At 40.6% G+C, this 16,491-nt stretch overlaps 1 protein-coding gene across 2 annotated transcripts in view; it reads left to right on the forward strand.

Moving 5' to 3' along the window:
- The window catches only part of col5a1 (procollagen, type V, alpha 1), a 78,774-nt gene that overhangs the window by 48,283 nt on the left and 14,000 nt on the right, over nucleotides 1-16,491 (forward strand). For both annotated transcript variants that reach the window (XM_058617733.1, XM_058617732.1), the window contains exons 26-48: nucleotides 41-85; nucleotides 435-488; nucleotides 1,295-1,339; nucleotides 1,692-1,745; nucleotides 3,671-3,778; nucleotides 5,477-5,530; nucleotides 6,303-6,356; nucleotides 7,112-7,156; nucleotides 7,286-7,339; nucleotides 7,428-7,472; nucleotides 7,575-7,628; nucleotides 7,719-7,772; nucleotides 7,870-7,923; nucleotides 8,990-9,097; nucleotides 9,694-9,783; nucleotides 10,316-10,369; nucleotides 11,080-11,187; nucleotides 11,277-11,384; nucleotides 12,787-12,840; nucleotides 12,960-13,013; nucleotides 13,098-13,205; nucleotides 13,295-13,348; nucleotides 13,508-13,615. In XM_058617733.1, the coding sequence (XP_058473716.1) occupies nucleotides 41-85; nucleotides 435-488; nucleotides 1,295-1,339; nucleotides 1,692-1,745; nucleotides 3,671-3,778; nucleotides 5,477-5,530; nucleotides 6,303-6,356; nucleotides 7,112-7,156; nucleotides 7,286-7,339; nucleotides 7,428-7,472; nucleotides 7,575-7,628; nucleotides 7,719-7,772; nucleotides 7,870-7,923; nucleotides 8,990-9,097; nucleotides 9,694-9,783; nucleotides 10,316-10,369; nucleotides 11,080-11,187; nucleotides 11,277-11,384; nucleotides 12,787-12,840; nucleotides 12,960-13,013; nucleotides 13,098-13,205; nucleotides 13,295-13,348; nucleotides 13,508-13,615 (1,566 nt within the window). The remainder of the gene's footprint in view (nucleotides 1-40; nucleotides 86-434; nucleotides 489-1,294; nucleotides 1,340-1,691; nucleotides 1,746-3,670; nucleotides 3,779-5,476; nucleotides 5,531-6,302; nucleotides 6,357-7,111; nucleotides 7,157-7,285; nucleotides 7,340-7,427; nucleotides 7,473-7,574; nucleotides 7,629-7,718; nucleotides 7,773-7,869; nucleotides 7,924-8,989; nucleotides 9,098-9,693; nucleotides 9,784-10,315; nucleotides 10,370-11,079; nucleotides 11,188-11,276; nucleotides 11,385-12,786; nucleotides 12,841-12,959; nucleotides 13,014-13,097; nucleotides 13,206-13,294; nucleotides 13,349-13,507; nucleotides 13,616-16,491) is intronic.

Genomic DNA, 16,491 nt, shown 5'->3' on the forward strand with positions numbered 1-16,491 from the left:
TGAGATGAGATGTGATAATATTTCTCTTAATCATTCACAGGGTCACCCTGGAAAAGAGGGGCCTAATGGAGAGAAAGGACACATGGTGAGTTTTAGTTCTTCCTCAATTTGACTTATATCTGTCGTCGTCATCTTAGATCCTGAAGTTTTTCTTATTTATTGAGACACAATATACATAAATGAATGTTCACATTTATAATGTAACATATTGTACGTCGATATAACAAAAGCAACACGTAACATAAAGTGATGTGTACACAGCGACACCTATGTAACAATGTAATGCCGGTGAGAATTACACATTGACCTTTTAGTGCAGTGTAGATGACACTGTTTGTTATTGCACATCATCTGTTTATATCGCCCTTCATGTCGTGTGGAAATGACTGTAGTTGTTGATGTTTGAAGCTCTGATCAAATCCTCTTTGCCCCAGGGTCCCGCTGGCCCTCAAGGACCCATTGGTTATCCAGGACCCCGTGGTGTGAAGGTGAGTTAACGGTCATCCATTGGCATTTTTATGATGTGATAATGTTCTTGGTGCTGCTCCAGCTTTCGTAGTCTAATAGTTTCCCTCATCTCATTATGTTAAAAAATCAAAAAAAAAGTTGAATTATTATTATCAAGGTTTGCACAGCCATCTTTGATCTTTTGTAATTGAAAACAAATGAAAGTTATATTAATTACAGTCCAGTCAAACAGACAATTAACTGGATAAATTGCCCCTTAAAAACTCCCTGATGGTCATCGAATCAAAGATTAGAGCAGCAAAGTCAACTTTTTCACAGATTGCATCATTTGGCTCCTGTCAGGCTGGGCCTGGTCACGGCTCAAGCCGCAGATCCCTTCTCCTTTTTTTTGTCTGCTTTCATTAGAAGCTGATGAAACTGTGACAAATGAAATCCCATCAAATGCACTAATGCCTGGTAAAAGGGTGTGACTGATCTGGTCATTAAAGCTTTTCACTCGGGGGGGAGGCGGGGGTGGTCATGCAAGCCTTCTCCGCTAATACAGTGCAACAAATTGAGAAGTGTCCACTCTGTTAAGGGAAGGATGCAGACAAAACACATTTACCAATGCATCCATCACAGGGTGTGAAATAGTGACAGATCGGTTGCATCAGATAAGTTTTTTTGTGACCTTGTTGTAGCCTTATCACAGAGAAAAGTGTAGCCGTCACACTGGTGGTGAATATCTTCCTGTCACAGTGGGACATATTACTGTATATTTCAACCCCCTCCTTTATATGGTGTGCACTCTATCGGCATGTAATGTCTGTTTGCTCTTGCATCACAGGGAGCCGATGGTGTGCGCGGTCTTAAGGGGGGAAAGGGTGAAAAGGTAAGAGTGCTTTTTATTGTTGACTCAGACTGTGTGAAAGGCAGACAACTTTTTTTTTAAAAACAATTATTAGTAGGAATTCTACTGGATTCAACAGTAACTGTGTAGATGATGTCAAGTGCAGTGGTGTTGGTAAACTGTCATGCAAGGCTTCATGCTAATGGTAATCTCAGTGAAACTCCTGGTACAGACGAAAGATGCAATCAAGTCTCTATGGTAACTGGGGGCTCGTACCAAGACTCCATATCTGTGTGAATGTGCACACAAGACTAATTGTTTCTGCATCTGTATGATTCAATTATCTCTCCTTCATTACATCCTCACCTTATTTTTTATTTTATTATTTTGCAAGGGAGAAGACGGCTTCCCCGGCTTCAAGGGAGACATGGGTATCAAGGGTGACAGGGTAAGTCGTCTTTGTTTGCTGTACGTGTCAATCACGTCTCCAGGAATAATCTCCAGTGAGTTAAGCCGGTGTTTCGCAAGCCTTTATACGAGGAGCCAATATTTATTAAAAGATGACAAACCATCGCAACACAATTCAAGATGAGAGCAAATTTGAGTGTAACAGAATGTTTCGAATTATTTTACTCATATCTGTGACACCTGATATTATTTTTATTAAAGTAAACCACCTGTAATGCATGCATTTACAATATATGTACACAAATACTAAAGTGGAACATTTCCGCATTTAAATGTTAAAAAAAACGATATTTGCCAAAACATTTCCAACATTTTAATTCATCAGTCTCTGCTATAACTTGCTCCCTAAGAAACTGTGTAAGGAAATAAATATTCTGAACTACTAAGTTAGTCAGTGTGCTGCATTTTAATTTTATTGTGGAATTGTCACTATTATATTGTCACTAATATTTATTGCCACCTGCTGTGCGTGACCCCGTGAAGTCCAAATATACAAGAAAACAAAACAAGACAACAATTCCCATGATGTCACGCTGCATCAAACAAGGTTTTTTTTGAGAGACCTTTAGTGGCACAAATTATTTACTGTATTTTAAGTAAATTTCCTGACCCAGATGAGCAACGTCTGCATTCCGATTTGTTTCCCCCTGCTTGTTTTTGACATTTACTCCTTTGCCCCCCTATGGGAACAATGTCTCTGACTCCAGTGGAATTGTGGGTACTGAGCAAACATAAGGTGTTGTTCTGATTACCAGCTGTTACTGTGTGCCAGTGTTAATGTGTTTACATGAGCAGTTTTTCGATTGCTTTCTCAATCCCCGGTGCCACTTTCCAGTCAGTCCTAACCTCGGCAGCTTTAAGCCCGAGTTTGACAGGTTCACCTATCAACCACTTCTGTTTTCAAAACTGCATTAGGGATTTACTCTGTCGAGGCATCCCACCCTTTTTACAGTGAAAAGCATAACTTTCACCAGGCCCTTCTTCAAACATCAAACCAACAATCCCCGAGGAGGCTGTCTGCAGCTGAGTGGAGAAAGGAAAGGGAAATCAATGGCACTTTAAACCCCCTTTAAACCCAAGAGAGGGACATGGAGCTCCAGCCTGGTTCCTCTGGAGATGTAGCACATTCAGATGAAAGCAAAGATTTGAGGAGGCCCTCTGCTCTGGAGGAGACACGCATGGACTAGAATCTAAATGACTAAAATGCCCGTCTGTGTATGTGTGTGTGTGTGTGCGCGCGTTAGTGCTCAATTTATAGTGTTGACTTTGATGAGCTTGCAAGTGTGAGTCAAGTCCTGTTTGCTTGATGCTGTTTTATGTGCGCACATGCACTTGTGCACCCCTTTAACTAAATACCATCCACACGCCACTAGGTCTCCACCGCGGCGACTGGTTGTCAGAGTGAGTTTGTACTCCGTCATTTAGTATGTGTCCTGCTTGAAGAACAGCGCGCTTACCGAGGGAAGACATAATAGGGCGGCTAACTGCTCTGAGAGGCAGGCAGCAAGGGAGGGAACATAGCCTGACTTGACTCTTTAAACAACTTTCACATTCAGTTTTGAAAAAGGGTGATGTGAGTCACCCAGAATGGACAGACGTATTTTTTTTGTAAGAGGCAAAATAAAACCTCAACCTTTTAAAGACCGAAATGATTTTTATTCTAAAGAGATTATACACATATTCAAACATACTCATGGGTAGGACGTTCAATTCTGCCAATAAACCCTTCTAAATTATACACACTGGACTTTTCAGGATGGTTGCTAAAAAGTTTTAAAGGGAAATGACAAAAGCAAAGATTACTACGTGACATTCAGTGACAAGTTTGTGTTCAGACCTAATGATAACAATGATTCCAGTACAAATCATTTGATATTTGCAGCGTGTGCGTCCTGTGTTTTCCAGGGAGAGCTCGGACCAGCAGGACCCAGAGGAGAGGACGGTCCAGAGGGACCAAAGGGTCGCTCAGGTCTCCCGGGAGATGCCGGTCCTCTCGGCACATCTGGTGAGAAGGTAAGACCCTTTGTCCTCACTATTCTCTGTATTCCTGTAACTAAGCTTTGATATCCCAACAAAAACTCCTCCGAAATGTTAGGCAGGCTGGTAAAACAGAATAAAAGCAGAGTTGTTGTGTTGTATGATCAGGCATGTTTGATCTAGGACGCTGATCTCAGCGGGACATAACAATGGAAATTGTATTACCGATGAGATTCTGCTCTGTACAGCAACCAATTTCTCCACTGCTGCTGCTCTTAAACCAACTGGCAGAATAAAATGGATTGAGCTCTCATCATTGAAAACTGCTGCAGACAATATTGCAACCATTTTTCTCGTTAGGAAGAAGAAGCAGAAAAAAATAATTTATTGTTCTATGTAACGCAGCCTGTGAACAATCTTTCACTAAAAGCTATCAACTCAAACCGATGTTGAATCTCATTGCAAAATAATGTGAGTGGGATGTAGCGACTCACGAGCCATGATGTGCACTAAGTGTGTAATTTCTCCTCATCGTGAAGTGCTTGTGTCTGAGGCTGAAATGTACATTTATTTGCATTGTCGCTGCCGTACATCAACAGCACAGATGTACACAGTTGTGTGTGTGTGTGTGTGTGTGTGTGGATCACATATGAGATACAAGCTCAGCCATTATATTTAATTACCGACTGCAACAAGCAGCGTATGTACATCCTGAGCACACTGAGCAGGTTCTAATGAATGCCGCTGTGTTGAGTGGCTCCTCGTGTTATTTTGATGTCGTTTTTACTGCTGTGATCAGACTGAAGGAAACATTTGCATTCACAGCTCTACCCGTGGAGTATAAAGCTGTTTTTTTTTTTAGTTGACGAGAACGTCATTCCAAAGGAAACAACATTGAACACCTCCCACTGATAATTTAATTGCCCTTTTTGATCATTATCAACAAAAGATTAATAATTCATACTTTTCAAACAGAAATGCGACACACAAATCACCGTGGCTGCAGTTCGGAATATACAAGCAGCCCATCTGACCCGGGATTGATAGTTGACTGACTGCTTTTAATACTTTGACAAATCAGTCATACTAATAACCATCTTCCTGAGCCGTGAGTGGATGACCTGCATATCTAAATGTAAAAATATTGAACAAAACGGTCACTCCTTTCATGACTATTGTTCTGTTTTTGGTTGTTCCATGTTCTGTGTCCATTAAAAAGTGTAATACATACGTGTTGGAAGCAATTCATATCTTCAAATTGTCCTCGCATTAGCATTTAGAGTGGTTAATATTTTGATGGTATTTCTTGTGGTAACGCTCTATTGAATAATATGCTGAAGAAGAAGCTCGACTTAATAAATGATCGCTTATCATCCAACAAACTTTTAACAAATTGCTCCACACTCCCAAATAAATACCAGATTTTTCATGTACAAAGTCACATAAACAAATATCGTTTCATATTTAGATGTATTCATAAAAAAGTGTCCAACTGAATTCACTCAAAGTTCTGTTTGCAGGGACGTTCCTTTGCATAGTTTGAATAAATGATCTTTATCAAGCTGTTGAACTGCATTGTGGGAACTGTAGGATCCAGGACTGATGGACCTTGAGTTACATTTGAAGATTTGGGATGTCTGCTGAATCAGTTGTGACAATTAGTGTATCATAGTGTAGTTATCACTCTGTAACAGCCTCTTTTTTTAATTCTGTAAACACATTTCTCATTTACAGGGTAAACTTGGAGTTCCTGGATTGCCAGGATACCCAGGAAGACAAGGACCAAAGGTAAGTGGTAACATGGTGCCAAAAATACTTACTTAAGAGGAATGAACTGATTTCAGTGTTGAGTAAAAACTGGATAAGGTGCACAACTTCAAAATTACAATTTTAAACACAATTAGTTGCAAATGCTGCAGTTTATTTGGTCAAATTTGATTGCTGTGATTGTTAAAATGTAATACACATGTTGGAACTTCTCACCCTTGCAATAGGGTGCAAAGTAGTCAATGTAATGTGGTATTGCTCAGTTACATTTTCATTTTTCAGCAAAAAATGCAAAACAATCAATTTAAAAACATGGAACAAGGATGATGCCAGTAAAACACAATTTACTATAATTATAATAATAAATGAACTGAACCTTAACTTTCACATCAAATCACAATTGCAAAATCTACCAGAAGAATTGCAATTAAATATTCAACTCAAATCAATCAGCTCTATTTGACATCCATGATTGTACGTACGTGTAAAGGCTGCTTTGGTTGAATTTTTGAACAGTTCCTTCTTTTTTAGACTTTGTCTGAGGCTAAGCCACAGTCTGATTACTGGACATGGCTTTAAGCTCCCTGATCAAAGGGCAGGGAATTAAATATGCTTTTTGGTGTCAGCACTCGGCTCCTGATACAACAACAATAAAGCTTGTATTTAGAGTGCACCCGCTCTTCTGTTGCATATAATAAGCCCTGGATATCTCTGTAAATAAACAAGCAATTTAATATTAAAAGTGTTTCTTTTTCTCCCGGATGATTAATTGCCTTTTTGTTCCTGCACACAGGGATCTCAGGGTTTCCAAGGTTTCCCTGGCGCCAATGGAGAGAAAGGAACTCGGGTATGTCAGATTGACTTCTTATTATTCTTCTCATTCCTACAAAAGGGTTGGATCGATACTGGCATAGCAGTGGAGACATTCTCCTGTCCCGCATTTAGATTTATCAACCTGGGAGGAAGTTGCATGGCTCTAAAATAAAGATTTTTTTTTTCCCACAAAGAACTGAAAGACGATTGCGTTCACTCTTCATTGCCACTTACACAACTCATTTCATACCACCAAAAGCATTGTTTATCACTTTGCGGTCATTGAGCAATGTTTCATTTTCTCTGTTTAAGGGATGGGCCATTAGCTTGCCTGTAAGAATAATGGTTTGTCACCACGAATGCAGCATGGGGCACACAAAGCGTTTAATCTTCACAAAAACATTTGTGAAGCTTATGAAACCAAGCTGCCAGACGGGAAGGAAAACAGTGCTATTAAAAGGGTTTCACGGTACTTGCTTGAAACCTAAAAGCCACACTAGAGATTTAATAGTTGTTTCTCATTAATGTTGTATACAGGTTCTGTAATTGCATCATTATATTGTGCCTTATTGTTTGTTAAAACGGTCTCATTTAGAGTGAGTAATGGATGCAGCTGAAGTGACGATGAAGTGATCATTTTGAAAAAGGCAATTTGTAATCGATGATAAAAAAGGCATTAGAATAGAAATCGTCCTTCAAATGTTGCTCGTCTGTTACCATTACACTAAATTAATGTAATGGTGGGAGCAGTACTCCTTTGATCACTGTGTGTGTTCTGTGTGTCCACAGGGAACAGCAGGAAAGCCTGGCCCACGCGGACAGAGAGGACCAACGGTTAGTCTTACTCAGCAGACTCGTGCTCAGATACTGATGGCAAAGCTTGGCACCTGAGTGAAAGTGGGGGTTCAACCTGGGAAATCCTTACTTTACGTGATTTTAATCACCTTTTTCTTTTCCTCCAAGGGTCCTCGAGGAGAGAGAGGGCCAAGAGGACCAACTGGAAAAGCTGGACCAAAGGTAAATGAATTAGTTCACTGCCAGTTATTATACTTAAGCATTAGTCTATATGTCCACCATTTTTATTCCTGCTTTTTTCTACCTGTAGGGTAACTCAGGAAACGATGGCCCACCAGGACCTCCCGGCGAGAGGGTACGTACTATCGCTCATCTATGGCCATTTTAGCCTGATAACATGTGACAGTGTCTATAAGGAGTGTCTAATCATTGACTTATCCACTCGTCATTTCTCTAGGGGTTGCCAGGGCCTCAAGGACCAACAGGTTTCCCCGGACCAAAGGGTCCTCCCGTAAGTCCAAACTCGCACAACGTACATAACACTTGTACTGCATCCCATCCTATTTAACCATGGATGTCGGCCGTTTTTTTTTTCTCCCAGGGACCTGCAGGAAAAGACGGACTGCCAGGACATCCTGGACAGAGAGGAGAAACTGTGAGTCAACTGCTCTGATTATCCAGCTCTTTGCTTTTGTCCCACCGACATGAGTTGTTATTGATATTTGTTTGTTTCTCTCCTTTGTATTAAACAGGGATTCCAAGGCAAGAGTGGACCTCCCGGTCCTCCAGGTGTTGTGGGACCTCAGGTGAGTCACAGTCATCGACCGGTTGTAGATTCGGCTGCAAATCAGCATTTAAGTTATTTGAAATACGTGTCTAAGATTTATGAGATGGGTTTCCATCAACCTGTTTTATGAGTTTTCATTTGAAATATTGCACATAAAATCTAATTAAAAATTTGAATTCATTTTTGCAATGAAAGCAGATGCAGTGAATAAAATATGATTTATAGTGGAGTCACAGAAGGCGTCGCTGTAATGCTTGATGGTTGGTAGGCCTGATACTTGGTGCTGGATGTAGCTATCTGAGCAGTCTCCGTCATAGTTAACTACGCAGCAAGAGTTCCTAATGTTGCTTAAGTGATGTGGTGTCGGCCAGGTCCACTACTGTTGGGTGCACCATGTCCAACAAAAAAAAACATTGGCAATGTGGAGAACAGGCTTGTTAGAGAGCTGTGCACTATTTACACTGTGATTTGAATGAATTATGTTCCACCTACTGCTTGTTTCAGTAAACTAATATTTAACCAATATTTGCCAAACAGCAGTGGCTGGAAACACACAGAAAATTTGCATTTTCTTCTCAAAAAATGCACAAAAAAGCTGGTTGAAACCAGGTGATAGTCCAAAATGTGCCCACACAAACACCTAAAGAGGACTCTGAAGACCTGAGCTGTTAAAGTTAACATTAGGCATTGTCAACATTTAGTCTCCAAATGATGTCTAACCTTAAAGGTGTTGTTTATTATCCTGCATATTTGCACTAGGCTCTTCATCCATTATGCATCAATGTTTAATAGACTTTCCCTCCAGGCCTCTCTGCTAATGGCACTGATAACAGAGCTGTATATATGGCCTTAATGACTAGTAGTCCTCCCACACAGCAAATGCTTAGCTTCTCCACACCGTGTTCTTCCTTCAGTAGCAGGAGAAATTCGAACATCCTTTTTGGATTTACTTTGCTGATTTTGCTCACAGTGTCCCGTCTGCCACCATCTCACTGTAGCTTTGCAGCTTCACACCTCCTCTGCAGCAACAGTAAAGTTGTTGTAGCACCCATCATTTAAGTTTCATATTTTTACTCCAATTGCAGGGACCAACAGGTGAGACTGGACCAATGGGAGATCGGGGCCATCCTGGACCCCCAGGCCCACCTGGTGAACAGGGTCTACCTGGAGCTGCAGGGAAAGAAGGAGCCAAGGTGAAACCAGAAGCTTTGATTCAATTTTTTGAACCAGCCACTACAAAACATATATTAGCATCTGAACTATTAATTTTACATGAATAAGTGTGTGTGGTGATATAAAAATACTGTACTCATTAGAGCTGGGGTGATGCTTTTGTCCCAATTTGTGTGCCAATTTCCCAAGTATTGAGATCCAATAGTAATTTTTATTTTTCATTGAATGGGACAATGGTACATAACACTTTTTTACACATTTAGCTGCCCTTACTATCAAGTATAAAATATAATCAGGCCAAGTAGAGAAGTTGTGTTTTTTTAGTCTACTCTGCGTTTACTGAGCTAATACTGTACCAAAAATGTAAATAAAGTGTTGGGCCAAAGTGAACAGAGCCTCTCAAAACAAAGCACAGCACAATTGTGAGCCTATAAATTAAAGGAAACTCTGATAAACTGGTAACTGCTACTTTTAGGGTGAAATAAAAAAAAAAAAAAAGAAATCACAATATATCCATTGTTTTCCCATCCTTATTGCTCATCTTTGTGTTATTTTGACCGACACTGTCCCTAACATGTAGGATAAAGCACTAACGTCATTGTGTTCTAACCTACAGGGTGACCCTGGCCCTTCTGGCCCAGCCGGTAAGGACGGCCCTCCTGGTCCAAGAGGTTTCCCCGGAGAGAGAGGTCTACCTGGCCCTGGGGTGAGTATTGTCTGTCCACTTCAAATCAAAGTACAATAGCTCCTCACAAATATTTCGATATCTTTCACAGCTTGGTTATTGCATAACAGTTCTGTGTTAGTAAATCCTTAAATGACTGTGGTGAACCTCAAGAAACGGACATGTTATATCAGATCCTTGTGTGGGCTTCAGTGAAGGAACAGCAAGCCATTTATTTATTTATTTTTCTAACTCAACAAAGTTGTGTCCCAGTTAACTGCAATCCACACTCATTTTGTTGGCATTCATATCTTTTCATTAAACTTCAGGGTCGCAGAAACGATGCGATACACTTGTTGCTTTGTAACGGCGTGGATGGTTTGAGCAACAGTTTTTGGTAAATCACTGTTGATCCTGTGTGCTCTCACTCTCCACTTTGGGGACTATAGGAGGTTTTCAATCCCACACTGCGTCTGTGTGAAGATGAGGAGGCCACTGGAAGGCAGGGTGTGTGCTACTCCAACAGATGTGTTTGTATTCTAAAGCCTTTATTTTTGTTGTTGTTGTTCTGCAGGGGGCTCACGGCCTGAAGGGGAATGAGGGTCCTCATGGCCCACCTGGCCCTGCTGTGAGTACAAATGACTGCATCTCTTTCTGACTGTCAAACCTTTACTTTTCCCAGACTCTAGGTATAATGATATGTAGTATAAAACACATGAGATGCATCACGTATCTGACCTTATAGGTTGACAGAAGTTTTTGACATTTTTAATAATACTCTGCATCAATTGTTTTTCTAATTTTTAATAAATGCTGCTCAGTGCATTTTGACGTAAGTATCCAATAATCCATTATTAATACATTCTAGTAAATGTTTTTCCTTTAAAACAGCATTTAGCTTATTGCAGTGTGGTGTGTTGATTGGAAAATATAGAAGGGAACTGCAGTGAGAATGAGTTGTACATTGAAGAGTGTGCTTTAATAATTGATGAGTGAAGTTGAGCAGCTGCATTGTTTTGCATTTTATCAGATGGAGGAATAACGGAAAAAAACGCCTGAAAAATTGGCATCAGCCAAAGAAAAAAACCCTAATTGGTTAACCGCTATCTGATACTAAATGCTGCTTGTTTTAAAAGGGAAATGTGTTTAGAGTTTAAGTGTTAATATATTTTATAAAGACATTTTTAAGCAGATTTTTGCACTGGTAGGATTGCATCTAATTTCTTTGTAGAATGGTGTAATAACAATAAAGAGCTTTTCTATTCTATACCTGTTTTAAACCGTCTTTGGCTCTTTCATTTTTGATAATGATAATGCTGCTGTGTCACGGTGCTGCAGGGTTCTCCTGGTGAACGTGGTCCTGCTGGCCTAGCTGGACCCACAGGTCTTCCTGGACGCCCTGGCCCTCAGGGACCTCCAGGCCCTGCCGGAGAGAAAGGCGGACCGGTAAGAACCTAACATTATAGATTACAAATGACAATTAGAAGAAAAGAGGACATTTGGCATGGCTGACAACAAAAAAATAAACATTACAGGGAGAGAAAGGACCTCAAGGCCCAGCTGGAAGAGACGGTATTCAGGGACCCGTTGGTCTGCCAGGACCTGGAGGACCTCCTGGACCACCTGGAGAGGATGGTGACAAGGTGTGTCTAGCACACACACTTAGGACTTCACAAAGACACTTAAGCAGAGATCTGAGCCAGAGATGCTCCCATTACTTTCCTCATGGCCTTAAATGCTCTGAAGGGAATCTGTTGTCACTGATTTGTAGATCTTCAAACAGCAAAGCTGCCTCGTTGCCACTTTGTATCCTTGTTTATAAGCGGACAGATGGAAGGGAGGACTTCAGTGGCAGTGACAGTGTGTAGGAAAGTGACCCTTCAGTATTCAGAAGCAAGGATAACTCCTCATCCCCTCTAACAAAAAAACATTTGCAGGAAGATCTGCCACACTGATACTCTGAGGATCATTTCTTACACTTTCAAGAATGCTTTAGTTCTTAACTGGCCTCACAATGGTCCCCGCGCTGGAGATGAATACACAGAACAAAGGATTGTGCATGCTAATATTTACACACATTCAGACCCTTTCTCATCGTAAGTCCCATCCACAGGGAAACGATTACTCCAAGGCTTTTATTTAAGACACAAATGCTGCCTCACAAAGACCATTGTCTGACTCAAACCCAAAAGTAAATGTGTTTAGTTTTGGCAGATATTAGCGTTATTTCTGCAAACACCCACATCTTGTGGAGGCGCTGAACGAACTGTGGACGGTTGACGTGGGACTGATTATTGCTTCTTTTTTGGCTCCTACTAGCAGTGACTCATCATCCCATTAAGCCCCCTTCACATGTGAGCTATATTTGTCGGGAGGAGTGATGTAATTGAAATATTCATAGTCAGAGCAATAAATTGTCTTCTCAAAAGGCAGAAACAACTCTGTGTCTTTGACTCCCCGTTTATCAAGGCTTGGTCATAAAACTAATTGTCTGAATATAATTGCTTCAATAGCAATATGAGTTCAACATACAGTATGTCAATATGTTTATGCATTTTGGAAACGCACCAGGAGATATCACTCAGATTGTTTACATTTGAGCTTTGTAATGTTTATCGACAAGTCTTGTTTGGTTCAGAAAATGTCAGAATTGTAAGGAACGATGATTGTTGTCTCCCAAACCTCAAAATGACCACATCCTCCAATGTTTTTTGTCCACAAATTAAATAAAATTCAGTTTATTGTCAGAGCAGCAAAGAAAACAAGAACACATTGACATTTAAGAAGCTAAAATCAAACAATTTGTTTATATATTAAGACAACTGATTAATCAGTTATCAAAATAGTATGTGACTAATGTTGTTTTAGATTATACTTCTGTAGTGTTTGTAACTTTGTGCCTATAATGAATATAAACACCTCATTACACTGCTTCTTTAAAATTTCATTCAGGAAAAATGTATTTATCAATCTCCCTTTCACTTATGTACAGTATGTGAATACATGTCTGTTTCCATCTAACACGGTGATCATTTCTTTCCTCAGGGAGAGCTTGGAGAACCAGGCCAGAAAGGAAGCAAGGGAGACAAAGGAGAACATGTAAGTTTGTGTTAATTTCAGGTTCATGCAATTTTATTGAGAACAAACAGTTTGTTTTAATTGTAAATGATATAAGAAACTATCTACTATCATTTTAATTTGTTCCATCTTCTCTGCAGGGTCCACCTGGTCCTACTGGTCCTCAAGGACCTGTTGGAGCTCCTGGTCCTGCTGTAAGTATCAAGGTCATTTACTTAATCATCATTTAGTGTTTGTGTGCATCTCTTGATTGTGACCTCCCACTTTATCGGTCGCAGGGTGCAGATGGAGAGCCAGGTCCCAGGGGTCAGCAGGGTCTGTTCGGACAGAAGGGAGATGAAGGCTCAAGAGGATTCCCCGGACCTCCAGGCCCAGTTGGGCTACAGGTATGGACATTGATGAAAAATGTTGTCAAATTATTTTTTTATTAAAAAGAGTTGGGACAATATCATTAAATCACCTGTCTGTTCCTCAGGGTTTGCCTGGACCACCTGGTGAGAAAGGTGAAACTGGAGACGTTGGTCAAATGGTGAGGGCTCATTTCATTCAGTCTGTAACTGCATTTGGTTCTTTTTGTTGCTCTTTCCTGTCTGACCGAACCGTGACTTGTGTGAAGTCGATATATTACATTAAACGCATTATATAGTGCTTTGTTTCTACATGAAATTGACTCTCCTCTTCCCATCAGGGTCCACCTGGCCCCCCTGGTCCCAGAGGACCCTCTGGACCCCCTGGAGCTGATGGCCCTCAGGGACCTCCTGGTGGTATTGGAAACCCTGGTGCTGTTGGAGAAAAGGTAAGTCTCTGTTCAATTGACTGCTTTCTCTTCGGTAACACCGTCACTCTCGTGGGTGTGATGCAGCTGAGGTTTCTGTGTAATCCCATCATTTTTAATTCCTGCCTGCCGTTTGCAAAGTCACGTAGAATCGCTTTACTCATTTTGCCTTGTCTTTTTATTTCTTAGTAACTGGTGGGCAATTAACTAAATGGACCATTTTGATCACTTTAGTAAACAGATCTTTAGACAAACGGTAAAAAATGAAAACAGGTTTAATTTCACTTCACTTCTACAGCCAACAAACAATGATATCAGCGTCTACCAAAGCAATTTGCACATATTACACACTGAAATTGTGATTTTATTGTCTCCTAGGACATTTTTGTGAATACTGCATGTTGACTGAAGTATAATCTGTGATCTTTATCCAGATAAATGTTTTCTCTCGGAGAAGCCAGTCTGTTCTGAAAAAAGATGAAGTCCTGAGGAGTTAAAAAACAAAAACCATGGTGTCAAGAGAATTCATCCACACTTACGCTAGACCATTTAACTTTACAATGTGGACGTTAATGATGAAGGGTCTGCTGTGATGAAACACTAATCGACAAAACAATCCATTACAGAGGTTAAAAGTGATTTAATAAAAAGAATGGGATATACCACCAGTCACAAAAGTCATGATTATTGCAATAGCCATGCTTCTTTGATCAGTGCTCTATAAATAAGTGTATTATTTATCACGATCATGTGACGCTAATGGGCCTTTTGCGTATCGGCCATTTTGACATGATCAGTGATCACATTAACAACGGCTCTGTTTGACAGTAAACCAGCATGTAGCCTGACATTGAGGAAGCTAAATGAGAGCCATCATCCATGTGATTATTTACACCTGCGATTGCCTACATTAAGTCTGTTTGTCCTATGGGTCATGCATCAGTCTTCGACCATGTTTATGTAAAAACACCCGACCACAAATCCATCATCTCTCTTATTCCTTAAACACAGACTCTGCTGTGGTTAATATCCTGACCACTGCTTTAAATAAATATTGCCATGTTGGATTATAGCCAGCTTTTCCCTTCAGTGGTTGGTCCTGTGTATCCGTTGCTAAAGGAAATATGAAAGGAAGCAATTAATTCCCTTTCCTTAGTGTTTTGGAGAATGTGAAACTGATCTTATTAGGGTGCCACTGAGCCACTTCCTGCCCTTGTCACTCAGAAACCTCACTGAGCAAATGTGACTACTCGGATGCAGCCACAGTGATTCCATCATGGATGAGAGACACTGTTGTGTGGCCATTGTGTGTCTACTCCACTTTGAAGCGCGTTCATTCAGCCGACAATGTATTCATCCCACTTCCAAGTTGCGTCAGTTGAACAGTTCCAAAAAAAGCGGAGTGAAATGACTCTGTAGGTGTGAATTCTTCTTTTCAATTGTTAGGATTATAATGCAAATTTTACAACAAGTGGGTTTTGTGTCGTGAATCCTAACTAATATGGCAGCCGGCACATTTTCGAAACTCTCTCAGCATCATGTGGGAGACTGCTTTTATCTAGTTGACTGGTTTTTATTTTAACACTTTGGGACAAAGGCAGATTCCACTTGCCAGCAGTTTGACTGCTACGTGGTAAAGACTGTGGATCATTTTTGCAGCCATTAATATTTCACATACTTATTTATGATACCCTTTTAAAAGGACATGATTATTTTTTTTTCCTGCAGAGTGACAGACATACAGCAGATCTAATGGACAGGCTGCCTTCTCTCTCCAAGAGTGCTGCTGCTGAGGGGAGGGAAGAGTATAAATACTCGGCGGCATCGTTCTTGAAATTCTGAGATGATAAATGCAGCATTAAAGGCGACTCTCATAAAATCAACTCCCACTCTTATTTGTTGCTGCTCTTTCATTATGAAAGGCCTGCTTTGGCAGCTTCTGCAGCTGCTGGACTGCAGTGCTGTGCACTTTCAGCTCACTCTCTATATGCAAAGCGACGGCGTGATTTGTTTTTTTCTTGCCTCGGTCAATAGAATCACCTTTCGCTCCTTCATAATATCCCCGCAGATAGCCTGTCCTCCTCCTGTGAGAACAAACACAGCACTCCTTTGGCTAATTGTGCCTCGGCTGATCTGGCATTTTATTAGTCCACCGAAGGAGTTGGCAGGCGGTGTCGCTCAAGCCTTTTCATCAGACACATAACAATGATGAGCAGCTGTCTTTCATGCTCAGATTCTCCCAGCCTCCCCGTGGTGGACACGAACTTGTTATATAAAGGATAAAGTCACGGCCTTTTCACAGCTTCTGAGATACAACTTTGCATAATGACCAGAGTACATTTATAATACAGAAGAATCAGTCATGCTCTTAAACTGACAACTGCTTAGAGTGGATTTCATGACAGCAGCAAGAGACTTTCTGGGAAACACCCAGACTAATTTAGAATAGCAGATTTTCATATACAAGAGTTAATATGGACTTGTTCATCATTAGCTTGATACCATGTTTCCTATGTCTCTCTTTAGCAAAGCTTTTATTTCATATTTCTGGATCATATCAGTGTTTTTTTCCTGATATCCGATCCAGTCAATATTTCCGTGCTGCACAATGAAGTCGAGCTACAGTAAAGCTGCAATTGTAGCTCGACTCCACCATTTAACTTGTGTCTTTGTCCCAGTATACAAGCACTAGCAGGGAATTGTTTTTTCTTTTTAATTAAGTGCGTCTGCCTCCATTATGTTAGGTGGTGATACGTCCCCTTTACAGCCTGTTAGTACTAGGTGGTTCCCAGTTTAGCTGCGTGGGGACTTCTTAGCATATCAAGTGTCATTTCCAGTCTTTCTACCATCAATCAACTTTAAAATATTCAATTCTTTGAGGTGGCTGAGATTTTTTG

The sequence above is a fragment of the Solea solea genome, chromosome 19 (genome assembly GCF_958295425.1).
Source record: "Solea solea chromosome 19, fSolSol10.1, whole genome shotgun sequence".
Lineage (NCBI taxonomy): Eukaryota > Metazoa > Chordata > Actinopteri > Pleuronectiformes > Soleidae > Solea > Solea solea.